At 50.2% G+C, this 27,308-nt stretch overlaps 1 protein-coding gene across 3 annotated transcripts in view; it reads right to left on the bottom strand.

Annotated features, from left to right (window-relative positions):
• Positions 1–27,308, bottom strand: part of Szt2 (SZT2 subunit of KICSTOR complex) — a 51,417-nt gene that overhangs the window by 14,652 nt on the left and 9,457 nt on the right. Inside the window, exons 5-46 of one of the 3 annotated variants that reach the window (XM_010634463.3) lie at positions 23,181–23,312; positions 21,976–22,117; positions 21,247–21,353; positions 16,669–16,879; positions 16,201–16,371; positions 15,544–15,778; positions 15,234–15,363; positions 14,269–14,411; positions 13,922–14,074; positions 13,666–13,780; positions 13,239–13,456; positions 12,938–13,153; positions 12,536–12,614; positions 12,228–12,322; positions 11,798–11,966; positions 11,508–11,622; positions 11,288–11,401; positions 10,925–11,095; positions 10,664–10,758; positions 10,298–10,418; positions 10,136–10,180; positions 9,885–10,004; positions 9,596–9,800; positions 9,200–9,315; positions 8,859–9,105; positions 7,882–8,023; positions 7,630–7,722; positions 7,393–7,471; positions 6,996–7,289; positions 6,628–6,769; positions 6,263–6,370; positions 6,113–6,176; positions 5,748–5,933; positions 5,264–5,431; positions 5,107–5,185; positions 4,911–4,982; positions 4,522–4,723; positions 3,340–3,439; positions 2,571–2,700; positions 416–568; positions 233–335; positions 40–145 (exon numbers count right to left, since the gene is read on the bottom strand). In XM_010634463.3, the coding sequence (XP_010632765.2) occupies positions 40–145; positions 233–335; positions 416–568; positions 2,571–2,700; positions 3,340–3,439; positions 4,522–4,723; positions 4,911–4,982; positions 5,107–5,185; positions 5,264–5,431; positions 5,748–5,933; positions 6,113–6,176; positions 6,263–6,370; positions 6,628–6,769; positions 6,996–7,289; positions 7,393–7,471; positions 7,630–7,722; positions 7,882–8,023; positions 8,859–9,105; positions 9,200–9,315; positions 9,596–9,800; positions 9,885–10,004; positions 10,136–10,180; positions 10,298–10,418; positions 10,664–10,758; positions 10,925–11,095; positions 11,288–11,401; positions 11,508–11,622; positions 11,798–11,966; positions 12,228–12,322; positions 12,536–12,614; positions 12,938–13,153; positions 13,239–13,456; positions 13,666–13,780; positions 13,922–14,074; positions 14,269–14,411; positions 15,234–15,363; positions 15,544–15,778; positions 16,201–16,371; positions 16,669–16,879; positions 21,247–21,353; positions 21,976–22,117; positions 23,181–23,312 (5,886 nt within the window). Of the gene's footprint in view, positions 1–39; positions 146–232; positions 336–415; positions 569–2,570; positions 2,701–3,339; positions 3,440–4,521; positions 4,724–4,910; positions 4,983–5,106; positions 5,186–5,263; positions 5,432–5,747; positions 5,934–6,112; positions 6,177–6,262; positions 6,371–6,627; positions 6,770–6,995; positions 7,290–7,392; positions 7,472–7,629; positions 7,723–7,881; positions 8,024–8,858; positions 9,106–9,199; positions 9,316–9,595; positions 9,801–9,884; positions 10,050–10,135; positions 10,181–10,297; positions 10,419–10,663; positions 10,759–10,924; positions 11,096–11,287; positions 11,402–11,507; positions 11,623–11,797; positions 11,967–12,227; positions 12,323–12,535; positions 12,615–12,937; positions 13,154–13,238; positions 13,457–13,665; positions 13,781–13,921; positions 14,075–14,268; positions 14,412–15,233; positions 15,364–15,543; positions 15,779–16,200; positions 16,372–16,668; positions 16,880–21,246; positions 21,354–21,975; positions 22,118–23,180; positions 23,313–27,308 lie in introns of all 3 variants that reach the window. The other 2 variants (XM_019209163.2, XM_010634436.3) reach the window with 2 other exon arrangements.

The raw sequence follows: 27,308 nt of genomic DNA, 5'->3' as shown, positions 1-27,308 counted from the left end.
GAGAGAGAGAGAGAGAGAGAGAGAGAGAGAGATACATGCCGAGGTCTCCTCAGAGTAGATGGGCTCCTGGCTTCGGGACAGAGCGAGAGAGGGGGGCAGAGCATCCCCTTCCCATGGCCGCTCACTGCAGGATGTCTCCAGGAGCCTGGGAAAGAGTGACAATCTTTGGACACTTCCACTTTCATGCCATCCTTGACTTAAGCTTCAGTGCATTTTCCTGGGGCCTACATACCGAAGATAGTACACAGCCTTTGTTGCTCGCTCCTGATAAACAAACATATTCTTCCTGTTCACCACAGAGAAGGCGTTGAGCACAGAGCGCAGGGCCTGGATAGCTGGGGGAGCAACACGGGCTCAGGAAACTCCCTTTCCCAGCTCCTCCACCCCCACCTGCCCTCTCATGCCAGTCACATACCCCGAGAGACCCCCATACTGGGCCCCATCTTGAGGCGTGAGTGGACTCGGATCACAGTTCCCCATACAACATCACAGGAGAAGTGGCCAGGAACAAACTGCATCGTGGCTGCGAGGTAACCTCGGGGTGCACAGCTCTCATCAGCAGCATAATCTTGAGGAAGCACAGAGATCAAAAACAGGACACCCAGCCCCTCGCTCTCTACAGACCACCTACCTGGGAACTGGCTGACTGGCCCTCAGGGAGATAGTCATAACACAGAGACTTTTGGGGCTATCTCAAGGATGCTCAGAGAAGAAGCAAGGAAGTATGGAGAAAAGCAAAGCATGAAGCAATTCTGAAAACAAGGCCAAAGGATTCTGGTTCTGTCATAACGCCTGTCAGTGACATTACAAGCCACTGTCCTCATAGGGAGTTGCAACAGTAATCTTACTTAAAAAGGCTACGGTTGCTTATGTACACTCGCTGCCAAGTGGGGAAGACATCCCAGAAAGTGAGGTGGCAGTATCCAAGAGCTCATGGCCACAGTCCAATGCCTTGTTCAATCCTTTTCAGTTTTCTAGGTTGATGAGGAACCTTCCAGTAGGCGAAGTGACAGTTCGGTTTCCCAGATACACTGCTGTCAAGTGTCAGCAGCACACAGGATACCCAGGAGGCTACAGAGCTTCTGTGGAGAATCTCTGGCACAGAATGCTGGTTGCTAAGGGTTTCAGTGAAAAGCACAGAGACACAAATGAGGAAGGGCTATGTCTGGATTCTGACTGGTCTTCTATCCCAGGCTGCTGCCAGTCATCTTTGTAAGTGCTTCCATGCCCTGGCTCAGTCCCAGTTTACAAAGAGCTGCCTTCAGAACCATGGGGGTTGAGTAATTATGGGGATGCTACTTTAATATGGGGACCATCCCACCATGTGCTGACAGACACATTCTCCTGGTGATGTCAGAAAGGTCTGCCCGAGTGTGTTAAAAATAAGGAGTGGCCTGATTTTACTTTTAAAGCAGAAGGGAGGAGTGTGAAAGTAGGACATAACTGGGTTCTTCCTCTATGGCTGGGATGAGAGGTCATCAAGAGTCAGAGAAGGCTTGCCTTGCAAGGTCCCAAGTTCGATCCCCGGTACCAAAAACAACAAAACAAAACAAAACAAAAAGAGTCAGAGAAAGAAGTAGAGTGCTAAGACTTCAGTTACCACCTCAAGACCAGAGATCCCAGAAATCCCAAAGGGACCCTGTGTCTGCCTATCCGGAAGGTCAGATAATCAGAAGGGGTCTAGCTCCCTTCCCTCTGGCCTTCTCTCACCTGGGAAGTGAAAATCCTGTAAACTTCTCATCCCTGTCTACTCCCCTTCCAGGGAAAGATGAGTATTCTGGGTAACAAGACAAGGCCTGGTAGCAGCACACCCTTGAAGACAGGTTCCTTCAATCCTCTCTTTCCTGTCTTAACCTCTCCCTGTCTTACTGGCTCTTTCCTTGTAGAACATAAACATGCTCAAGTCTACCTTATCTTTAAGTTCTTTCCTGGCTCCATCTTCCTTCAGTTACTGCTGTGTTTATTTTCTCTTCCCCTTCACTGCCAAACTACTTGAACGAGTAGTCATTTTTTGTTTTTCCTATCTTCACTTTTCCATTTCATCTGGTTTCTATTCCATCTTCTCCACGAAAGACTTTCATGAAACTTACTGACGAACTATCAGCATCCAAAACCATGCATTTTTGCTGGGTGTGATGGCACACATGTCATCCCAGCACTCAGGATGCTGAGGCAGCAGGATTGCTGCAAGTTCAAGGCCAATCTGTGCTATGTAGTGAATCCAAGGCCAGCTTGAACTACAATGTGAGACCCTGAATCAAAAAACAAAACAAATAGAGCCAGGGATTTAGCTCAGTGGTGCTGCCGCCTGCCTTGCAAGTGCAAGGACCCAAGTTTGATCCCAGGTACCAAAAACAACAACAACAACAACAACAAAAACCCCCACAACACACAAAAATCACACTATAGATCCATGGATTCTTTTCCATCCTACTTTTGCTTTGTTCCTCTATTACTTGGCACCAATGACAAAGTAGTGGGGACCTTGCTCTTAGGCCCTCCTGAGAGTCCTGGGTAAAGAAAGGGCAGCACATGCACCTTGTGAGGGAGGCTATGGGGTCAGACCCTACCATCACTGAGCAGTGGTGCCCGCTGGCGGGAGTGGAAGGGGGTCTCGCTTCGCCACAGGTCTTCTTCACTCTCAGCTACCAGAAGAGAGTTACACACATGACTGTCATGAAGGTCCTGAAGGAGTAGTCGCTGGAAGGAGGAGCAAGGCATCAGAAAACTGTAATGTCCTAAGTGGGTGGTGGTTAGGGGTGAGCAAGGACAGACTGAAGGCCCACTATCATGCTCAGGGCTCTAAGAGCAAACCTAGCGAGGAGCACCTGTCCCTCCTCTTTTGCAGAATGTGGCCATTATTCTTCAGGCCTTAAGTTTTTAGGAGCCTTCCCTGGTACTCTGGATCCCTGTGATGTGATTTCACAGCAGTCTCTGCTTGTCCTTTGTAGAATTCTTCACAGTTCTCATTGAAATAGTTCAGTATGTTAGTTGTTCACGGTCTATCACCCTTACTCTACATGAGTTCCAGAGAGACAAAATTTCCCTCTGATTTACATTAAATTCCTAATGCCAGCACAGTACAAGGAGAGGGAATATCTCAGAGTTACTGGGAGGGAAGGAGAGAGGGGCCCAGCCCTACCGAGGTTGGGCTGGGGAGCTTGCCAGTTTATAAGGAGTTGAGGGAGCAACAGCCTCCCAAAGCAAAGGAAGAAAACACCCAATGGTAACTGTTGAGACTGAGATGGACCAATAGACTCTGAAGTCAAGTTCTGTGGAACTCCCTCCTTAGCCGGTCTGTCTCAGTGTCTGGAGGGCCCTTGCCCTGGCTGCGCTCACCTGGTTGACTTCTCTGCAGATCTCCCCAACTCGCCTCACCAAAAGCTGCTGCAGGTGGCGACACTCCGTGCTGGGTCCCCCATCCTCCCGAGTCAGGCTCCTAGGAAGTAAGAACTGCAGTGGGGGCACAGAACTACAATGGGGGCAGGAATTAAATGTCATAAATGGGACGGCAGGTCATGGAGCTGAGGCCAAGGGCATCATAAAAAGGAATACTAGACAAAGGGAAGGAAACCTGACAGGAAATGGGGAAAATGGAATTCTCAAGAGCAGTTCTAGAAGCTTAGGCTCTGTGTTTGCCTTGCTATCTCCCATGGTACCACACTGAAGCTTTCTGCACAGAGCACATCTCTTTCTTATTCTCATATCTTGGTCAGAATGGAGGTCTTCCCTTCTCTCAATTCGGCCCCTAAGAACAGAACAGCATTTAAACAGATGCTTAGCTGTGAATCTCAGCTCTGCCTTTCACTGTAACTTGGGCAAGTTTTTCTCTGTGCCTGAGTTCTTCATCCTAATAAATATAAGGGTACTACTACATACGGTTGCTATACACATTAAACGAGCTGATCTACATAATATGCTAGAACAGTGCCTACATACTGCACTTGTTAAATGATAGCTATTATTCTGTTCTTTCTTTTCTTTGAGACAGGGTCTTCCTATGCAGTTCAGGCTGGCCTTGAAATCATGATGTAGCACAGTTCAAACAGTAAGAATAGTAGAAGTCCTTAATGCTCAGCTAGAAGCCAAAATCTCCAGGGGCTTTTCAACTCCACTGAGACCAAGAGAGTCAGGCATGGTGGTACACACCTGTAATCCCAGTACTCAGGAAGATCGCTAGGAGTTCAAGGCCACCCTGGGCTACATAATGAGTTCAAGGCCAGCCTGAACTACAAAGTGAGAAGCTGTTTCAAGGAAAAAAAGAAAAGAAGAGAGAAAAAAGAAAGCCCAGAATGATGCGCTTTCCTAGAAGATATGGGAAGAGATTGGGAGTCCCAACCTTAGAATACAAGTCTGTCCCTACCCAAGGTGTCAGGGACAGTTCTTAACAATGTTGGCGAGCAACGTTATGCAAACAGGGAAAAGAGGCTAAGATGAGCATTAGGCGCAGAAGCAGCTAGAGCCAGCTTCAGGGTGCAGAAGAGGTATCAGGGTCAGGGTCCAGGCCTGGCTCCTACTTACTGTGCGTGTGCATACACTTCCACACGATCCTGCAGTACCCGGACAATGAGCCAGAAGTCAGGCAGGCAGGGCCCAGGGCGGACTGACAGTGAAGGTTTCAGAGGTGCTGGCCCAGGTGGGGTCCTCAGTGTGAAGGGGGCCTTCTCATCATGGGTTTCACTGGGACCTTCACTATCCGAGCCACTGCTGCCACCATCATAACCTGGGCCAAATGTGCTTAAGTTCAACCCCATCCTTTGCTCAGCCTGACTCACTTGAGACTTCAAGTGCATCACACTTGACTGCCCCTTTAAGTGAGTCCCCTTTGATGCCCCCCACTCGGACCTTTCCCCTGCACAGCACTAAGCCCACTCATCAGCACCAGTGTTCTACTCCCGCCCTCAGCTTACCTAGGTGGTCTGAGTCCACACTGCCTTGGCTGGACATGAGGCTTAGTCCCCAGTTGGGCAGAGCCTGACTCCCTGGGTAGAGAAGGGAGAGGAGGCCTGGAGCTTCTTGTGATCCTGACTATGGCTTCCCTCCAAAAATGGAAGCACGGTCAGAACGCTCCCTGGGCCCCAGACTTTGGTGTTCAAGCTGTCTTACCTCCCTGTGGCAGGCTGATGAGAGGAGTGCCCTCAGAATCTGCTGGGGAACCAAGGGCTTGGGGGCTGGCTATCAGGGCCTGAAGTGTAGGAAACCAGGACTGAGTTATGGCCCTATATACCCACCGCCCCACCCTCCATCACTGGGTCAGACTTACCTCCCCTTCAACACCTTCAGCCTTATCCTCATGGCTGTGCCAAGCCCAGGCCGCTGAAGGGGGCTCCCCAAGGGACCCACCTGGCTGTTGGCCAATTGCCACAAAGAAGAAGCCACTGTCAGGGTCCTCAAGCAGAACATGACCAGGGAGGTGGAGGTGGCGGAACTCCTGGGGAAGAGAAGCCAAGGTTGTAGCTTAGGCAGCAATCCTCCCTACACAGCGTCCTACACTGTCTTGTTAGACCCTCCCAGCTACCTGGTGACAGCCAATTTGCCCACTGCGGAGGTGAGAAAAGCCTCAGTGACTTGCCAAGGTTTAATAGGCCCAGGGACAAGGTTAGCATCTGGGTTTCTTTCCAGTGAATTGGGCTGTCGGTTGTAGGGTGAGGATCAGGTGATACAGTGAGGAAGTAGATAGGAGGGATAACACTATGGACTCAAACTAAAAAACATTCTTCCCATTCAGCGTTCTGAGGGCAGCTTACCTCCTTGAATTGTGTAAGGGAACGCTCGGGCCCAAACACAAAACTCAGTGGCAGAGTTTGGCGAAGGCAGGTGGAGCGTCCAGGAGAGCTATGGATATGGGCAGCTACTCGGTGCAGGGCAGGGCTCTGGGGAATGCCCCCTCTTCGGAGTGCCCCCACCATCTCATCTTCTAACAACCAGCGGATCTACAGTCAAGAGAGCAACACAGGAGGTGGCAAAGGGTACCTCCCTTCCCTAGTGAAGCACCACCTCACTTCCAGAGTAGGAAATAGTAGACTGAGAGAGGTATCTCACTCCCATGATGGCAAAGGTACCAGTTATAGCACTGGGGGTATCACTCACAGTGGGGAGAGATGGCCCTCACCTCACTCATAGTTGTCTCAATAGCCAATCTGTGGGGCATGGCCAAATTGGAGAGTCCTGGGTGCCTAAATGCAAGAAAGGTTTAGATTTTTGTTTCTAGAAAATAAAACTGAGAAGAGTGAGGAACTCTGAAAGGGAAAGCAGTCTGTACCTCTCTTCTTCTGGGGGTGGCAGCGGGGGCCCTAGGCCATCATCTGATCTTAAAGATGATGGCTGCCCTGGGGATCGTGGGAACGAAGCACTGCTTTCAGATGTTGACCTGAACAAGGTGGGAGCAAAAGTCAAAGGTTAGTACTGGGCATGGTGGTGCATGCCTGTAATCCTTGCACTTGGGAGGGTGCGGCAGGAGGATCGCCATAAATTCAAGGCTTGCCTTAGCTATAGAGTGAGACACTGTATCAAGAAAAATCAAAGGTTAAGTCTCTTTAAGGTCTCCTTAGTTCTCAGACCCCCTTAGGTTCTTTCCATGGTTTCTCTATTCCCCAAAGCCCCTATCTGCCAAGCCTGCTGCCTTACCGATAGTGCTGAGGAGCCGAGGATGGGGGAAGCTCTACTTCCAAGGGCAAGGTCAGCACAAAGACGTCTAGAGTGACACTGAGGTCCCTCAGGGGAACTCGGCCTCCAACCAGAGGGCCTTCCAGACTGGACAGCACCTGGCCTGTAAAAGGAGGAAATTAGGGGTTCCTGGGAAAAGTATGACTCCAAATTTTAAGTGCTGAGGGGTCACACTCTTAGGCTAGTGATGGTGAACCTTGTAGAGTTTTGATGGTAAGAAACAGCGGTGCAGCACATGTACCCCAGGTTCATCATGACTGTGCTAGGTCCTCCACCCCCAGGAGTGGACAAGCTGTACTGGGACATTCTCCTGGGCTCCCCCAACTCACCCAGGCAAGTGGGCAGGCTGCACACAGGTACTGAGTTGTGCTGCCCACGCAGCCGCACGGAACATGTGAGGTGCAGGAACAGTGGTGGCAGGTCATGCATGAGGCTCTCAGGCCCGACGGGGGAGTCGCCCCCCAAGATACTGAAGGAGTCTTCATCAGGGTTCACAGTGTCTTCATCTGACAGTGAGGCAGAGTCTAGCCCAGCAGGTGCCAGGTCTGGTTCGCGGCTCTCACGGTATTCCACCTCCAGCTCTGGGTCACTTTCAGTGACCACACAGCAGGCAGATGTGTCTCCTAGTGGCGCATGTCACACGGTCAATGCGCACAGCTAGCGGTGAAGGCCCCAGAGTCCTGGCCTGAAGCAGCCCCTCTTGTGTCCTCCCACTTGCCCACACACCTTCTTCTCCTATGAGCTCAGCCTCAGAAAACTCCAGGTCACTGACTTTTCTATCTATAGGGTCCTGGGGACCTTCATCCTGGGCAAAAAAAAGCAATAGCGTGGTCGGTCCAAGCAGGACAGAAGCCACATCCAGGTCTCAGGGAACCAAGATTCAGGAGCACCCAGTCAGTCCAAAGAAGACCTCTGGGACTCTGGGTTGGATGCATGAGGGAGGAAAGGAAGAAGGGCACTTACCTCTCGCCTGCTGGATGGAGGGCAATAGAAGAAGTAGTGGGGATTAGAGGGCACTGTGCGGAAATGGAGGCGACTAATCTCTAGGAATTTCTCCTGTTGTGGGTTTAAAAGGAGGATATGATGTCAGCTACCCCTTGAGGTATTACCTTTTCCACCAGACCAGGACCTGTGCATACCCGCAACCCAGGGGAGAATACTGCTCCCTGCACAAGGAGGACTCTACCCTTCTCTGTCCGCATGCAAGCTGCACACCTGGATGAGGCCATGAAGGGCATCGTGTGCCTCTCCTCTGAGCTGACAGACATCTGTCAGAGAGATCTCCGGGGCAGGGTCTGGATTGCCAGGGACACGGATGCTCTGGGACTCAGGCTCACTTAGGTCCTCGGTCTCTATGCTGAGTGGTTGGGGCGGGAACAGGAGATGCACCAGTATAAGAAACACCAACGGCGAGCAGCGCCCACCTGTCTCAGTTTACAGGCTATCCGCACAACGGCCCGAGTGGCTGAAGACACTGGAAGAGCAAACCCACTGTTCTAGCTCTAACTTCTACATTTCTTAAAGGCTGGAAACAGAGTAAGGGTGATCAGTTTTCTGACTTCAGTTTTCAGACACCATGAATGCAGAAGACAGGTGGAGGAGCAAGGTTTGATGGAAGAAAATGCATTCACGTGGGAGGGTATGACAAGTAGGGGATCTAGAGCTCCAGAGAGGGTGCTAGGCTGGAGTTCTGAGCTGAGTCCTCAGCATACCTACCACTTTAAGTCTTGTTTGCCAATGGCAACACACTGTGGAGAATAGCAGTTCTGTCTGCGTGCTTGCCTTTCTCCCTGCCTCCAGCACTTCTTTCAGCAGGAATCTGTCAAGCCCTAAGGTGAGCCAGGCACTCAGGAGAGTTCAGGGCTCTATGACACACGGATTAGCTTGGGAGACTGTCATTGCATAGAGGCCCCGAGAATAAGTTTCTATCTTCCCTTTCGCAACCCCTAGCCCTGACTGGCTCATCAGATCATACCAAGGCTAAGACGGGGACCACTAAGAGGAAGATTACTTCTAGAGCCAAACAGGAGAGAGCAACCTGCATGGGAAGCAGGAAGCCAGTGACAAAGTTCTGCTGCTTCTCTGGTGCACAGCCCTGCACTGGAAGGTCCTTGTCTTAGGGACTTAAATCGTGACATCTCCCATACCCCCTTGGCGACTCCTCTCTGATATCATTCAAGAATAATCCTAACCTGGACTCAGAAGCCAGGATAGCTCGTTCCCGAGGCTCCAGGCCCTCCTCTATGCTGCTGCTGAAGAGCCCGGGGCTGAGAGGACCAGGGCTCGGGGGTGCATGAGGCAAACCCCAAGTGTAGCCACACAGTGCTAGCAAAAAAGGGGTGATGTCTATTTCTTGTAGTAGCTCCTCACAGGCATCTACTGCTGTCAGCAAATCCTGGCAGGTCACACTCTGGGTTTGCTGCAAGATCCGGAAGAGTCCTAACGGAAGTGGAGTGGGCCACAAGCATCAGTTCTGGGGCAGTCCTAGTCCCGCCTCTACCCAGAGCCTCCCTCACATGGCCTTCCTGCTCACCACGAACGTAGCACCGCTGCGCATGCTCCTGCAGCAAGGCACAGTGGATGGCTGCCTCTTTGTACCTGGGCTCCATCCAGGCTGAGGACGTGGGCGGATGGTCGAGGAATGGAGTCCTACGAATTGGAGAGAAAACAGAGCTTGGCCAGTGCCCCTAGCTGACACCTTGGACTCACTGGCCACCCAGACTCTTATGAAACATTCCCAGATTCTGCCAGAGGTATTCACGACTTGGCAAGTTTGAATGACTTGCTGAGGGAAGCCAATCAAGCAACTGGCAGGACATGGTAAAGAAGATGAACTCGTGCCACGGACCATTAACGTATTTGTCCATACCCATGGGTGTGTACCTGAGCCGTGGCTGGAGAGGATACAGTCAACACGGAGGGCACTCACCGGAAGATGAGGTCTTGAGGTGCCTGAGGGGGCTGCACACCAACCATTTGTTCCCTCAGTGCTTCTAGGGAACAGCTATAGATGTAGACAGGACACCGTGTCCGGGGCCCATCGGCACCCTCTGTCTGGGAAGCCTGACGCCCAGTACAAGGCTGTAAGTCCCGGCGGAAGGGTGGGCTCAGCTCTACTTGATCCTGAACACCGTCTGTGGGAAAGGTGTCCCATGGTCTGTAAGCCCTCTATTAACCCCCCACTCCACCGCTTAAAACTTCAGAGTCAGAAGCCTTACTGTTGGCTGGAGTTACACTAAGGATGGGGATTGGGGACTTTGTAGCCTTCACCCCAGTTCCTCCCAGATCTTTCAGGCCAGGGGCCCCACTCCAGTCCCCAAACTTAGGTTTTGTTTCATCTTGAGAGGTTCCCTCTAGGCCATAGGTAGCCAGACGCTGGAGGTCTGAAGAAAAGAGACACAAATCAGAGCTGTCTGGTAGGCCGTTCCCAGGGGATGTTACTGGTCCCCAAACTTAGGTTTTGTTATATCTTGAGAGGTTCCCTCTAGGCCATAGGTAGCCAGACGCTGGAGGTCTGAAGAAGAAAAGAGACACAAATCAGAGCTGTCTGGTAGGCCGTTCCCAGGGGGGATGTTACTGGTGTTTGTATCCTAGTGGCGGTGGGGTTTTGCGGAAGGTCAGAAGCTGATACCTGGGAAGGTAGCTGGGAGAAAAGTCAGAAACACATGCTGAGGGTTCACAAGCCTTGCATAGCAGCGCCACTGAGGGGGCTGGGCAGACATGAGAGTTCTGAGAGCTTCAGGACCTACACTCTGTTAAAGAGAAACAAGAAATCAGAGCAGTCTACCCGGGAATATCCAAGCCCTGTTCCCTTCCTCCACCCTGAACTGATTCATCTTAGATAAAGTGTTAGATCCAGAACAAAGAGGAAAAAACAGTATTCTGTCACTGGCAGAGGTGCTCGGAGTCAGGGCAACAGAAAGTTGGACATGGATATGTGGTGATGGAAGGGCTCAGCCCAGTATGATGAGGCTCAGGGAGAAGAGCCAGTGCTGACCGGGGCAGGAAGAGCTGAGTCTCCAGTGGCCTGGGAGCTGCTGACTGCTTGATCCTTCAAGATCTTGTGACTTCCCACTGGTGGCTCCTCTGCACCTACAATGGTGGTAGAGATGGTGGAGAGGGCAGGGCCAGCAGAGGCAGGGCTCTGAACTGATGAGCTGGGGAGGAGAAGCTGGAGCCAAAGCCAGAAACTACCCTGTTGGGTTAGGGGAAAGGGCTGGGCTGGAGTCTGGCATTGGAAAAAGGCTGGGGAGCTCACCTGGATCACAGCAGCTCCGCTGCAGCACCTCACTCAAGAAGGCAGCCTGGTCAGCAGGGGTCAGTGGGATCTCCCGGTCACTCAGCTCCTGCCCCAGGCAGCTGTGCAGCAGGCACAGCACCATGTCGTTGGCGGGACAGGGCCCCTCAGCGAGAGGGTCACCCTCTGGCTCTGCCCGACACACACTCTGCTCAGCACCAGGAGCCTCCTGCTGCCCAGTGACCCCGCCTCCACCCTAAAAGCCTCAAGCCTCCTCCTGCCCCATCTCTCACTTGTACATCACTGACTCATCTGCTATTTTCCAATATGCCCAGGCTTGGCGGCCCCTTGGGTGCTCAGTTTGTGGGTACTAAGTTCACCCACCTCTAGAAAGCAGAAGGAAGAACATCTGCAGCTGCTGGCACTGGGGCAGCAATCCCATTAGGTCAAAATGGAAAGGGATCTCATGGACACAGGTGTCTCCTCCCTGGTCCAGTCCTAGGAGGGAGATGTCAGGATACACAATAAGTCATAGATTACCTGTCTGAGGCCGGCTTCTCCCTTCTGACTCGATTCCAGCCAGGGAACCCTCTTCCCCACTGACCACCTGAGACCCGGGGCTCTGGGGGCAGAGGACCCCACTCCTTGCTCTGGCACAGCTGAATCAGGTATTCAAAGCTCAGCATGGAGCGTATGCAGGCAGCATCCCGTGGGTGGAGCTAGGGAATAAACATCAGGAGACAGGAGTTAATCCCTCCTATCCCCGGCCTCCAGGTCTCAAGGAAGCCCAGTCAGTCATGGACGTTCAGAACACAGGGGTTGAGTGGGCCCAGAAAGCCCATGGTCTATGGTCTCCAACGGAGATGCAATCTGTAAGAGGCAGGAGTCACACACCGCTTGAGGGATCTCAGAGTACGTCAAGTCCTGCAGGTGCTTCCAGCTTTCAGGGCCAGGCCCTACTTGCCCACACTGGGGCTCCACCCACACTTCAGTGACCAGATTGAGCTCTGAGTCACCCTCCAGGGCCTCCACCTCCACGTCATTGTCGTCATCTGTAGAAAAGCTACAAGAAGAAGGGTTCTGAGTCTGGGGGAGAGAAATGTAATGCACAGCCTTGTGGAAGGGAGCATCCCTCACAAAAAACCGGAAGGAGGCAGGCGTGGAAGACATCTACAAGTTACACACAGCCTTTGTAGACCAGCGTCTCCCTGCTGGCACACCTAAAAAGAGCACTCTCCCGCCCCAAATTGGGATAAAGAACCAGACGTTTGGGGCACAAGAGAGAGAGGTGGAGAAGCAGCTCCCAGAGAGGGCTGAGACGCACCTGTCTTTGGTGGAGGTAGAATGTGGGGGGAAGAGGATGTACTGGATCACACACGTGTGCTTCTCTTCAGCCACAGCCTGCCCTGGTGGCTCATTCTGTGGGTAAATGGCACATTACTGGGCAGAGATCTGGCCTGGCGCTCCCAACTTTAGTTCCCTCACTCCATGGTTCAATGACTTTGGCCTCAGGCCTTGGTCCTTGGCCATTTGACTCCTGTGAAGCAGTTTATAGCAGACCCCACCCAGTTCGGGGTGTCTCTGCGATTGTGACGCCTCTTGGGGAATGGCATCGTGAGGGGTGTCACACACCTGAATCGGAAGCTCCAGGACCATGTTGATGATTCCTTCCCCACTGCAGGCAAAGTGGAACCCCTCAGAGAGTCGGACTCTGAAGCCCCACAAAGGCAGGACAGGGACGGGCCAGGTTAAGATGAGGGAAGAAAAGATACTCAATACAGTGTCCCTGACACATCTACCTCCAGAAGCCATCTTGGCAGCCTTGTCCACTGGGGGCCCTGCTCAGAGTGGTGGTCCCTGGGGCCAAAAGAAGTGGGAAAGGGGAGGGGTAGGTAGTAGCATGGCTGCCCTGTATCAGACACTGGGGCTCAGAGAAGGGAAGCATCTGGTTTAAGCTTTCTGCCAGTGTTCAAACCCAAAGCCCACACTTGTTCTATCCCTGCCCCAGGGGAGCGGCAGGCTTGTGTGACATACTCAGTGAGGACGGAGAGGAGCTGGGCAATGGCGCTGAGAGGCAGTGCAGGGACCAGGCCCGATGGAACACTCCAGAGCCAGCGGTGATGGTAGAGGTAGCGTGACAGTGATGCTAGGCTAGATGAAGCCGAGCGGCCCGACACCAGGGGCAGCGGCCCTGGTGGCTCCAGTGTCAGCAAGAAGGGCGCTCTATAGTCCAGGGGTAGCTTCTCATACCTGAGAAATTGGGCAACTCCCCAGTCAATCTCTACTCACACTCCTCCTCCTGTTTCCGGGCTCCCTTCCAACCCTCCATGCAAACCTGATGAGGAGCTTGTCCAGTGGCTTATGGAGCACTACGAGGCAGGGGCGGTCAGACAGGGCCTGCTGTGGCCCCAGCATGGGGGGTGACTTGGAGGGAGAATTGCTCCCAGCAATGCCCCCCAGCCCTTTCCGTTTCACCTTCGGTGTTGGCTCCTTGCTTTGTACCCGGTGGGGGAAACGAAGGCGCAGGATCTCCTCCTGCAAGTCTGATACAATCTGTGGGGAAAACATGGTCAGATCCCCTTACTCCTATCTCCTATGGTCCAGAAGGGGCCCACAGACAGGATGAGAGAACCCTTTACTCCAAGCCTGACTTGGTCCGGGGGCGTCTCTCTCTACTAGACCTGGCCCTTTGGGGAAAGGGGAAATAGAACTCATCTATAACCAAGCCTCTTGGCCTGGGAGTCAGTCAGGGCCCAGCTCACCTTGTGTCGGGCCTGTGCTGGTGTGCCAATAGGAAAACCCAGGCGGAGTACCATGCACGGGGCCTTGGAAATGATGCGGACCATGTAGAAGGAGGAGGGGGGCTGGTCTGGGGCACTGGGGAAAAATGGGAGGAGTGAGCAGCCCTGGGCTAGGAATAAATGGGTTTAAAAGGAAGTAAGGGTACAAGAGAAGGACAGAAGAAATGTGGGATGAGATGACAGGGAAAGACAGAGGAGGAGACATCACTCTACCCACCTGGAGAGCAGCTTGACATACGAATAGCCCTCAACCAGCACAAAGCTGCTCCAATCCCGAAGCAGAGAGGTCAGCGAGGAGTGAGAGATCCTGCACTGAATAGTGCTGTAGCGTCCATTGCTGCCTGGGGTGTGCAAGTGCTTGGGGATGGGTCTAGAAAGAGAGGTGGCTGAATGAGATCAGACCTCTCAATCCCAATCCTGGGGACAGTACAGACTGCTACACTTCGTTTTTCTAGGCCTGCCTGAAGCTACAGACTGATAAACAGGAAGACTTGATAACAGCTGGTACCCTTCCCATCACTGCTCCTCTATCCCCACTCTGGCCCCAGCCCCGAGGGTACCCACGTGTCATGCTCCAGGATTAACACCAGGCGATGCATGTGTAGCCAACGCTGCCATGAATTGGCATCCATGGACAGCACTGGCTTCCAGTAGGCAGCAAACTGGGCGTGGGATGAGTCCGAACCACTGTGCTGAAGAGAGAGGACCTAGGGATGGAAAGGACAGCATTAGGACACATAAGAGCTTTCACGGAAAGCCAGGGTACAACTTCTGAACAGAAAGCAGAGCTAGAGCAGACTCAGTTCAGGGAGTCAGAGAAAGCACTGAGTTAAGAGAAAGGGATACTGCTGTGTCTAGGATGGAGGCCAAAAATGACTGCCAGTATAAAGGCTGGGTTCGAGTGATGGAGCCAGGGACAAACTGTGTAACCCTTTAAAGCCAGATCCAGTATGTACAGAACTTGTCCACATTATGTCGCTGACTTTGGAGGAAAGTTGCTGAGGAAGACAGGAAGATGAGGCCAGTGCACAATCATGTAGCCAATGCCCTGCAGGGCTGGGCTGCCAGTTGGCAACTGAGTATGAAGAGCACACGGGACAAAGGAAGCTATGGTCTTGAGGTACACAGTTCTTGGTGACTGGTGGTGGTTGAAAACAGATGAAGGTAGTTGAGGGAGGTCAGAGTGTGCCACATGGAGATGGGGTGAAGGCTTGCAGCCTGCTGGGATGTCACCACCTAGCCACCCTGCAAGATGTCGGATGCCTGTGGTCTGTCAAAGACAGCCTCTCTTTCTGATCCTTGTCTTCTCCAAGGCCTTAGGAGGACGAGAGATGCTTTCAAGGATGAAGCTGAGGCTTCTGGTTTGGAGGCCTCAGACTCGGGAAAGAAAGAACAAAGGGTGGTTCTGGGACCCAGGTGCTTGTGAACTCAGTCTGGGTAGGTGCGTGCGCGCGCGCGCGCGCGCACACACACACACACACACACACACACACACACACCAGGGGCAGTGCAGCGTGAGGGCCACTTACCGGGGTGGTGGAGCCAGGGGGGATGTAGAAGAGTGGCACACCACTCTTGGTGCTGTCTGGAAGTGTGAAATGCTCTGGCACTGAGGAGAAGGACTGAAGGTGGGCTAACATCTGGTCCGTCTGGTTAATGCTGTAGAACAAAGGCCAAACCTGAACCATAGCTTGGGTGCGGTTGAGGGGAATCCCAGGGGACCAAGGAAGAGTGGACACAAGCTTGGTGCTCTGGATGACTCTTCCCGGCTTCCAGCTCCTCAAATCTGTTCCTCCACATAACAAATGGGGATCACTTACCAGGTAGTGCCTCACGTACCTCTGCAGTGTGTTCCAAAACCGGCGGATAACATGGGTGCGATATAATGAACGAATGGGTTGCCTTAGTGCACAAGACACGTCATGCAAAATGTCATAGCCGCCTTCCATTGTTACTTCTACCCGTGTCCCTTGAGGGCCCTCAGGCTCCAGAGGCCAGGATGCCACAGCCACATATTCAATGCGCATGTTGTGTTTCCACAGCAGCACTAGCTTCACCTCTAGCTGGGACCCTCCTGCAGGGGAAGCAGGAAGGCCAGTGGGTGAAGAAAGCAGAGGACTCAGTCATAGGCCTATCTAAAACCTCCCTCTCCCCACGGAACTTGAGGTTGGCCAGAAGCTTCAGGCATGGTTCTGGAGGTTTCGGTCCCAGAGCCTGGCAACTGGCACAAACAGAAGTTTGGAGAGTAATCAGAAAACAAAGCCACGTCAAGGATGTCACAGTCCCCTCAGCCACTTCACTTTAGGCAAAAAGAGATGAAAATGGAAACTACACTGTACAACTAAGCCTTGGAGGCGACTACAAGCCAACAAGCCAAGTCTCAAGGTGACGTGTTCATGCGTGATGCACAGGTGTTGCCTGTGTTGTTCGGCAGGTATCCGCCCCCACACCAGTTCTCAGAGATCTCTGTCACACTACTGGGGCCCAGAGAGTTACCTTTGGCCAGCGTGACCTCTCGGATACTGTAGCCCTCTCTCAGCCGGACAGAAACAGTGCTGACTAAGTCAGCCGGCACCTCCTTTTCAGTGTGCTTCTTTCGGCGCAGGGCTAAGGCAGGGTTGCTGCTTGCAGAGACCAAGTGTTCATTAAACAGGCGGTGCTGAGAGCCTGGAGGACACATTTGTTTATTTTTTGTTTTTTGAGACAAGGTCTTGCTATGTAGTCCACCTTGGCTTTAAACTCATTAGTGATCCTCGCATCTTAAGACTCCCAAGTGCTGGGATTACAGGTGTGCACACCACACCTGGTAAAAGGACACATTGGTAGAGGGAAGAGGCTATGCTGAAATCACGGTGCCCATGCAGCCAGCGCCAGTGAGATTTTCAGTCCTCTCAAAATCCAGCCTGCGTAATCTCCCATCCCTCAGGCCCTTTCCCACTCCCCACTCCCACCGCCTCCTCTTACCACAGTAATACTCAGGGTTTAGTGCTTCCCCACTGCGCAGGAAGGAGTAGAGCAGAAATGCCCGGTGGTAGACAGTCAGACCCAGGCTGCCTGGCTCAGGCTCAGGACAAGTGGACAGGTAGGAGCCAAATGTTGCCATTGCAATGAACTTCATCAGTTCCACATTGGGCACGTGGCCAAAACTGCAGTCGTAAGAGTAAACGCCTCCCACCTGGGGAAAACGAATGAGTGGAGACCTGGCTCCACCAGAGGCACAGGAGAGGGAGACAGGATGGGGTGGCTGCTCCCATGCCCTGGACACCACTCTCCAGGCACAGACCACTGCTTGGTACCTAGCTCTCCTTGGGCCTGTCGAGCTGAAGCCCATGCTATCATCTTCTGCCCTTCTTCCTCCACAGCGCATACGCTCCTCTCCCGGAAGAAGTGTGGCAACTGAGTCACTGGCTTTCTGTCATCACCCTGAGACTTCGGTGTATCTCTAACAATGTGCTTTTCAACTTGAGAGTGCGTCTCAAGGTTTCATTAAAAGGCAGAGGTCTGGGGTGGGTCTGAGACTCTGTACTGCAGATGAGCCTTCTGGCGCTTCCAACCTAAGGCTGCAGAATGGAAACTGGCAAATTCCATACGACTTGAAGCCCAAACCTAACACACTGCCTGTTTTGGTCAGTACATTTTCCTGGAACACAGCCACACCCATTCATCTTAAATTGGGCTCGGGCTGCTTTCACGCCATCGTACCACAGAAGAGCCAAGTGGTTGTGACAGATGAGGAGCTAGTAAGTGTCAACACTTACTAGCTGGCCTCTGTAGAAAATACAAGTCTGCTCTACAGGACTTACTCCCTGGCCACTCAGCTGCTTCTTCCTCTTCTTCTTCTTCTTTTTTGAGACAGGGTCTTGCTATGTAGTTCAGGCTGCCTTGGAACTCATGGTGACCCTCCTGTCTCCAGAGTGCTGGGATTACAGGAGTGTACCACCACACCTGGCGAAATGTTATATACGTATATCGGATTTTTTTGCAGACAGGGTCTTACTCTGAAATGCAGGCTGGCCTTGAGCTCAGGCAATCCGCCTGCCTCAGCCTCCAGAGTACTGGGATGACAAGGGGTGCAGCACCATGCCTGGCCCACTCAGCTTCTTAACCCTCATCTCTATTTCACTCACCCACATGCTGGCTACACACTGGTCCTTTGCTTCACTTGGAAAGAATTCACCTTCACAACTCCAAATTGCCACATCACATGCAAAGCATTAGCCCTACAGCTTCTTTCCACCTACTCCTAATGTTCTCCATCAGGGCAGGTCTGCCAGGCCTTCAGGCTGTCCTTTCAGTATCAAAACCAACCTAACTCTTTCTAAACTCAGCCTGGACCCTACACTTAAGCAACTTCATAAGCATCATTCTTCAATTCCTGGCCCTCTTTACTTTGTTCTGCTCCTATCTCAAAAGCCCAAATAGGGCCACATCTCTGTACTTGGTGCTCAAGAGCAGAAAAATGTGTCCAGAAAAAGATGTGTCAAAATGTGACAGTCCATCCAGTTACTTCTTTCCAGGGCTGTGCCCAAGACTATTCCTTCTTCTCAATGCTGGCCTCCCTTCCTTACGGTACTATCCATGTTTTTTGTTTTGTTTTGTTGTTCTTGGTACCAGGGATCGAACTCAGGTGCAGTGCCAACTGAGCTAAATCCCCAGCCCCTGCCATGTTTTCCTGCATACAGGAATGAGAAGCCCTTGGCAGAATTTGACTATACCCTCCCTTCTTCTTCTTCTTTTTTTTTTTTTTTGGTACCAGGGATTGAACTCGAGTCCTTGTGCTTGCGAGGCAGGCGGTGGAACCACTGAGCTAAATCCTTGGCCCTAAACCTTCACTTCTACACTCTAGGCTCAAAGAAACAATACTTGCCTGTTCTCAAAGAATCCCTCAATCTGTTTCTAGAGCCAATGCCTTCCTGTCAATGTAGAGGCTTTACTGCATCAGGATTTTCTTTCTCTTATTTTCAAACCCTTCTTCATTATAGTCCCTTAGTTTCTACCTTAAACAACAAAACCAAACCAAACCAAACAGAACAAACACTCCTCCTTCCCCTCTGTCCTTCCCTTTGGCTACCATTCTCCCTCTCATTCCCCACTTGATCTGAACAGAAAAAAAACCCCAACCAAACAAGCAAAAAAACACAGCCTTATGTCAACACTTAGTTCCACTTCCTCCTCTTCTACCCTTTAACCCGCATCAATCATTCCCCTCATTACCTCTTCACTGAAATGGCCCTGAAAAAGATCCCTGTGACCTCCTAATCACCAAACCTAAAAGGCACTTTTCATTCCTTATCCTATTTGATCTTTTTGCTGCATCTTGCAATGTTAACTACTCCTTTTTCGAAACCTCTGAATTTTCTGACATTAGAATCTCCTAGTTGTTGTATGATTATTTCCTGTCTTTCCTTTTAGGGCCCTCTTCCTGTGAAAGACCTTTAAACATTGGTCTTCCCCTACTCTTCAGGGACCCTTTCTCAACTAACATCTATAGCCTGACAAATCTTAACTCTCTTATCTCTCAACTACTTTGTCTCCTGCGCATCAGAAAGTGCATAACCAAATGAAACTGCTACAAATGGTAGACATTTATTACATAGTTATGCACTATGGCCTGCACCGTTTTTTTGGTACTAGGGGTTGAACTCGGGTCCTTGTATTTGTGAAGCAGGAGGCAGAACCGCTGAGCTAAATCCCTGGCCCATCCTGCACCTTAAATGCATCATCTCCACCCAATCTCCATTTACAATAAATCCAACCTAGAGACAAAATATGTGCCTCATGTCACAGAGATAATGAGAGCCAGGATTCACCCCAGGCATGACTAACTCGAAAGGTCTGATGTTCTACTACCATGTCAAACCACAGATACCTCCAGCACTACATGCAGAAGAAACCTGGATTTATCATCCTGTCTTCTCCTCTACTCCAACTGTTTCTCTTTCTGCTTGCTCTGCCTGCCACCCAGTTATCACTGAAATCAGAAAGTTGGACTCATCCTTATATTTTCGTTCCCTCTCACATGCTCACACACCCTACTCTGTCTTGCTGGTCACAAGCCATACTGATGCTCCCTCTTCATTTTTCTCTCCCTTTCTTTATTTCCCAGTATTTTTGAGACAGTTTATCACTGTGTAGTTCAGGCCCACCTTAACCTCACTATATAGCTCAGGCCTGCCTCAAACTCACAGTCACCTTCCTGCCTCAGCCTCCCAAGTGCTAGCATTACAGGCACGCACCACCACATCTGGCATTTTTCTTAACCCTCTTACCCCTAAATACCCTAATTTAAACTCTGATCCTCTCATCTGGCTAACTGCAGTAAATAGTTTCCCCATCTCCACACAGCTGCAAGAGTGATCTTTGTAACATAAATTCAACTAGTAACTCTCACCCACAGAATTCTCCTTAAACTCCTTAATAGAGTAGAACCAGCTTTTCACACTTAAGCTATGGCTACCCTTCCAGGCTTGCTTGCCACAGCTCTTGCCTCCTGCCCTATAGGCCATGAACCAAATTAGCTGCAGGTCCCTGAATATGCTTTCTTCCTCTTTGCTTAAGTTTGAGCTGGGTTTTTTGTTTGTTTTTTAACAAATAAAGAATTGTGTTACTTAGGAACACTAGTAAATATCAAAAATGAGCAGAGGAAAGTGCTTTCCTGTAAGAAGGGAGAATGCAGGGTAACAAATCACAAACTTCACAGGTCTGTCTCACGCTAAACACAGCTTAGACACAAATAGAAACAACTGCGGGAAAGTCCTACATCGACCCTGCAGGCATCCTGTTCCCTCAGTACAGGGTACGTTAACATCGTCCCCCTGCTGACCACCCCGCATTCCTGCTGACCAGCAGCCTGCGGCTCTGTGAGCGGGAAACACTGCCTAAGGCCTTCGGCTTGGTGCTGCAGGGACAAACATCTGCCTCAGTAGAACCACAGGCTCCTGGCCTCTCAGCCCAGCAGGGCGGGGCCTCAGGGCTCCCAGGATGAGAGGCCCACACCGGCACCTGTCAGGCGTCCATGGCCCAAAGTCGTGCCCTGCTCCTGTATTGCAGCATTCTGGAGGCTGAGGCAGGAGGAGAGCGAAGAGCTCAAGGCCAGCCTGGCCTGCGGAGTAAGACTCAGTCTCAAAATGAAAAATAAAGGTTCCAGAGCTGGGTGCAGCTCAGCAGAGAGGAGGCCCTGGGCTCCATTCTGGCCCAAGTGGGAAAGGAGGCTGCGGCGGAAAAAGTGCTAGAGGAGAAACTGCGTCAAGGTTGAGCTGGGTTTTTTGACTCTTTCAACCAAAGCAATAACCTAAATAATGGTGTATGTGGGACCAGACCTGACTCTAATTTCAAATTCCTCTTATTGTAACATGCCACCCAAACCTAAGGAAAGGTGACAAAGATCTCCTACCACCACCTGCTCTAAACACGCACCTTTCCCCCAGGTAATGATGTCATCAGCTTCACTTGAGAATTCTTGCCCACGAGAAAGTAACTGGCCATACCTGACTTTGTGAAATACTTTACACTTCCTTCCCCTCCTTCCTATAAAGTCCTCACCTGCACAAAGGAACAAGCCACAGTGCCACTGCGAAGCTGGTTCAGTAGTGTCTCACAGACAGCAACATCAGGAACACTGGTCACTCCATCTGTGATTACAATGATACCTGAAGCGAGAACAAAGACAGAACTGAAGACATCGACCGGACTGAAATTACAGGGAGGCAAACAACTGACAAGGCCTTGAAGACCTCAGTGTTCACCCACCAACATCTTTTACAAACCTCAAACACCTTTCCTTCTCCCTTCACCTTCCTGTTTATTTCTTTTTGTGGTACTGGGGGCTGAACCCAGAGGCTCACGCATATTGGGCAAGTGCTTTATCACTGAGCTATATCCCCAGCGTTTTTTTGGTTTTATGTTTTAAACACTTAGAGACAAAGTTTCACTAAGTTGCCTAGGCTGGCCTTGAACTTGTGAGCCTCCCAAGTAGCTGGGACTACAGGCATTGCCCACCATGCCCAGCCTACGTCTTCCTCTTGATTCAAGTTCACAATCTCCCCAGGTGATGTTCTTGGAGCTCCACTCCTTCCCCTAGACTCCCTAAGGGTTATCAGAGCTGAGGATACTTGAGATATGTATTAGTCCACACTTGCATTTTGGAGAGGAGGAAACAAGATTCCCTTCCTGGGGGCCCACTGATCCTGGGGAACCTCTATCTCTGCTAATATTCATCCCCACCCTTCCTGGATCCATTCCCCCATTCCCCAAAATATTCTTTCTACTGACCTGCACTAGAGTTTGAGGGCAATAACTGCAGTGCCAGGATGCCCTGACGAATCATGCTGACCAGCCCAAGATCAGCTGTTACCATGGAGACTCCCACCTTCCGGCCCAGGGGCTCCCCTGAGTCTGGGGATTGGTCTTCCACCTGGTCCCAAGTCACAGAAAAGACAGAATGGAAGAGATAGCATTGTTGCCCTATCCACAGCAAAATCAGAATTTATTTACTCTTCCCTTTTTTATCAGTGCTGGAGATTGAACCTAGGGCCTCACACGTTAGGCACATGTTCTACTTCTGAGCTACACATCCAGCCCCCAAACCAGAACACAGAGCCCAGCACTGCCCAGGCCAGGCAGGCCTAGACCTGTGAGGACCCAAGTCCCTCTACTCTGTAGCTGGGTTCTATTGTGCTCTAATGCTGAACCTTGGATGGGAAAGGAGCCCAGCACTAGGCAAAGCATCAGGCTATACAAAGGGTAGAGTTCTCCACTTTTTGCCAAGAAGGGCCCTTTTCTGTATTTCTTACCATTGACCACATGGTCTCTGTAAGGAAAAATTTACAGCAGTTATGAGTTGTTAGGAAATAATTTGGGGGGGGGTTTGGTTTTTTTTGAGACAGCATCTCACTATGTAGTTGAGTCTGACCTGGAACTCATTATGTAGCCCAGGCTGGTCTTGAACTCCCAGCAATCCTCCTGCCTCAGCCTCCCGAGTGCTGGGATTACAGGCGTGCGCCACCACGCCCAGCTAGGAAATAATTTTTAATCAAACAAGTTGTATACCAGTCATCAGGCACACAGAACTGCCATTTGTCTGGCCACTTCTGGGTAGCCAAAGTAGTGGGACAGAGTATTCCAGTGAGCCTAAACAGCTTTAACCCTGACTAACTACTGCCTGGAAATCAAAGCTACCCATGATCACTTTCTCAGACCCATGGGGGAAGAAGTCCCAGGACTGAAAAAACATGAGCAAATGGCCTTCATATTTTCTCCTGGTAAATCTTTGGGGAACGTATCTGAGCCACTGCCCACCAGCAGGGGGCCTATCCTGAGTGTTTTTACCAGCACATCCATCCTGGGCTCACTTTGCCCCGGGCTCCTAGGCCTTTTCTGCCCTCTTTCCCCTCTCTAGTTGCTTATTCCTCGTCCTTCCTTCCATCTTCAGCTGCCATCTTTCTGAGTGGCTTCTGCCCACTTTCTCTCCCACATACCTGGCTCTGGGAATCATACTGCTGCTGCAGCATGGTGGCCACCTTATCCTCAAAGAGACAGAGCTGCTCATACACCTGCTGCAGGAACACCTCCCGCTGGGAAGGGTCCAGAAGGCAGCCTTGTACCAGCACCTGAGAGACACAAGGAAAAGACTAAGACAGGACGGACGGTCAGGAGGGCACTGGACACTGAATCTTTGCTTTCTCCATTTATTTCCATAGCTCCCTCCAGATGATCCTGACTTTCCATCCAACTGGGACTGAAGGTATGACTGACTCCACAGCCAACCTCCCATGGGGGTGCTGCAAGACCTGCCAGCAACTGAGGGGCGACCATCTAGAAATCGTCCCATCCCAGCCTGGCAAAGCTTTTTTTATTGTAACTCACATTTTTTTTTTGTTCGTTTGTTTTGTTTTTTTTGAGCCAGGGTCTCACTACGTAGTTGAGAATGACCTGGAACTCACTATGTGGCCCAGGCTAGTCCTGGACTCAGAGTGATCCTCCTGCCTCAGCCTCCCGGAGTGCTGGGATTATAGGCGTGCGCCACCACGCCTGGCTGTAACTCACATTTTAAAATTCTTTTTTATTTCTAAGTATATAGCACAGAGAACTATTACAGATCTTTTCTATTCATGTAAGCTCAAAAGCTTCCTCTTATTCCCCCAATGCACGCTCCTTCCTTCTCTTTACCTACCGCAGGTAATATGCAATCCCTCTTCATAGAGTGAAGTCAGGTCACTAAGAACTCCTGGCTGACCCTAACTGGAGGGCAGGGTGTACTACTCTCTCCACCTCTCTGAAAATCACCCTCCAGGCTCTGAAGAGAGGGGTTCCTTCCTCCTCTTTTTCTCTACAGCCAATCTCTCCATCTTATCTTGAACCTTTCGTTTCTCTATAGCATCTTCACTCTCTCTGCACAGGCTTCTGTCCCCTGCATCCAGGCCTAGCAGCCTTTGGGGCAGCACGCAGGGTTTCACTCTTCTTTCCCTATCACGTCCTATAAACCTGTCCCACAGGCCCTTTGCTCCCTGACCCCTGCCCTCCTACGGAACAACTTTATTTTCTGTTCCTGACTGGGTGATGGAGGTGGTAACAGCCCAAGAGGGAAAGTGGGGTACTGTCCCATTCTACAAGCATGAGAGAAAGTGGAAACAGAAGTAGGGAACTAGAGCCACAGAAAGATAAGGAAAATGTTAATCTCTGTATTGTGTCGAAGAGTAAAAAGTGGCACAACACAACTGGCTAATGAAAAAGAGGCTGGCTAAACACATTGAGATGAAATAGGATAAAATACTAAGATGTCATTAAAAGTCATGCTTTCCAAGAATATTTTGTGACATGTAATAATGCCTACATTATTAAAAAGGACATGAAGCCATGCATCTGGAATGCACATAATGGGTCTCTTTCTCTCTTTGAATGGAGAATGGTGAAGGAGAGCAATACATATTCACTAGGCTACAAAGAAATTCCAGAAAATGGTAACACTACTTATTCTGGAATATTACATTATGGGTGAGCTTTGTTTTTCCTTTATTTTTTCAGTACTGGGCATTGAAGCCAGAGCCTTCACAATGACCCGAGTTTCCAGCCATTTTCATTTTTATTTACTTTAAGATAGGTCTCATTAAGCTGCTCAATTGCCCAGATGGGGCTTGAACTTGCAACCCTCATGCATCAGCCTCTCAAAGTGCTGAGATTATAGTTGTGCATCACCACACCAGGCTCTTTTTTTATACTTCACGTACCTTTTAAGAAACATATATTACAAGTGAAATTTAACGTTTTTTCTTTTTAGAGCAGTAGGATACATCTTTTTTACTTTCTTAATATGTGTTTGCAGTACATAATGATTACATCATCATGGGGAGCTGGCAGGACACATCTGGAAGGAACTACAGGAAAATGTGGCGGGCCAACTCAAGGCGGACAAATCAATAACCTGAGTGTGTGATCTTCCTTGTGTACAGACTTGATCCTGTTACTTTCCGTTCAAAGCTTTCTTTTTTGGGGGGTGCTGGGGACGGAACTCAGGACCTTGGGCTTGTGAGGCTGGCTTGGTGCCACTGAGCTAAATCCCTGGCCCTCCATTCAAACCTTTCAATGCTGGCCTACTACCTGTGGCGTATTTGTTTCAAGAGCTAACATTTTTCATGCTACCTAAGTGCCAGGCACTCTTCTAAGTGTTTGACAGGTATTAATTCAATCACCATATAATAACAGGTGCTATTATCACCCCATTAAATAAAAAAAGTCCAGGTGTACAACTAACTTGCAAAAGGGCATACAGCCAGTGTGAGGCAAGCACATTTGCCTGAGGGGACACTGCCATGAGGCAAACACTGGCAAAGATCCAGGGCTATTAACCACCACACTGAACTCCTCTATGAAAGAAAGACAAATTCTAGCACATGACATTTAGACTTTTGTAGCTATCTGCCACTTATGTCTCCGATCCCTTCTTTTCTGTCTTCCCATATTCACACTTTACTGTCAAAACTGAATAATAGGTGGGCCAGGGATTTAGCTCAGTGGTTCCACCGCCTGCCTCACAAGCACAAGGACTGGAGTTCCACCCCTGGTACCAAAAAACAACTGTAATTGAGAACACAGGCTTTTGATGGTTTGTCTGTTTGGAAAGGCCATTACTCTTCCTTGGATGGTTAACTTCAATTCTTTCTTCATGAAAGTTCCTGAAAATTCAAATGCTGCTTCATCTAAAAGGCTGCCCTGTTGTCACCCAGGTTTGGTTGGATGCTTCCTTAGTGTTCCCACAGCACCCAAGTCAAACTCATCAGTGCTCTTATTACATTCAACTGAAATTATCTCCTTTAATATCAGCTTCTTGCTCTAAACTCTCAGATCCTCCCATCAGGACAGGACGATGTCTGCTTCATCTGCATCTTTGGGACCTAGCCTGGCCCCGGCATAGATCAGACTTCAGTCCATGTTTGTCAAGTGGAACTAAGTTTGTTTTTTTCTTTTTACACTTTTTTGGTACTGGGAATCGAACTCAGGACCTTGTACTTGCCAGTTATGTGCAATGCCACTGAGCTACATCCCCAGCCACTGTGGAACTAAGTTTTGAGTGATTACCTAACAATCATGCTCTCCCCACCTGGGTTCTCAGGGCCTGAAGAACCTGGCCTTGGTCTGGGGATGTAGCCCACGCACATCAGGCTAAAGGCTGTACTACAAGAGAACATTAAACTCAGGCAGAAAGCTGGCAGTCCCTGCCCTGGGATCCGGCATGTACCAACTCTGGTATTAGGTGTTTCAGAACCTCTGATATATTCCTGACATTCATCTCTCAAGAAAATTTGATGGCTAAGGTGACAGTATAGCCATTAAGGATAGTTTCAGGGCAAGCCCCTACCAATCAGTAGAAGGTGGTTACAAGTAGATGAGAAGAAACTGGGCCAATGCTTATCTAAGCCCAAAACAGATATTCCAGTAACAGACTTGGCCATTATCCAAAAGGAGTGTCTTGCGAGAGGCTGCCTGGGTGGTGGATAAGCCTGTAATTATCTATGTGGTCAGCATTACACCCAACAGTTCACAGGACCCTCAGAGAAAATGACCCTCCCCTGTCCTTAAAAGAAATTATGTTTTGTGTATTTGTAATATTTCAAAAATCGCAAAACCATTCCAAGAATCTGCTCCTAGAGGTTGTGCCAGGAGTTAGCACACCAGAAACTATCTGTTGGAACTAAAGGAGACAGGTAGAGAACAGAGAAAGTAGATATCCAGGAGCCAGAACCAAAGAGATTGGTTCAATGTGAAATGATGTAAAGCACAAGCGAAGGTTTTTTAAGACCAGAGGAAATGGGTCTTTTCAAGGAGAAAGAGGCTCCTGGGAATCACTAGGAAAGAGATTCAAGAAACTAGCAGAGCTGGGACCTGGGTTCAAGAAACTAGCAGAGTCGGGACCTGGGTACAAAAAGTAGTGACAGGGGGCCAGTGATTTAGCTCAGTGGTTCCGCCATCTACTTTGCAAGTGTAAGTTCCCAAGTTCGACTCCTGGTACCAAAAATACAAACAAAACAAAACAAAAAAAACCCAAAATAAAACAACAACAATAAAAAAACCACAAAAAAACACAAACACACACACACACACACACAAAA

Source organism: Fukomys damarensis, unplaced genomic scaffold (assembly GCF_012274545.1).
Source record: "Fukomys damarensis isolate Sample0158 unplaced genomic scaffold, DMR_v1.0_HiC HiC_scaffold_23, whole genome shotgun sequence".
NCBI lineage: Eukaryota > Metazoa > Chordata > Mammalia > Rodentia > Bathyergidae > Fukomys > Fukomys damarensis.
Note: the sequence above shows the minus strand (reverse complement) of the source record. Positions and strands in the feature narration are given on the sequence as shown.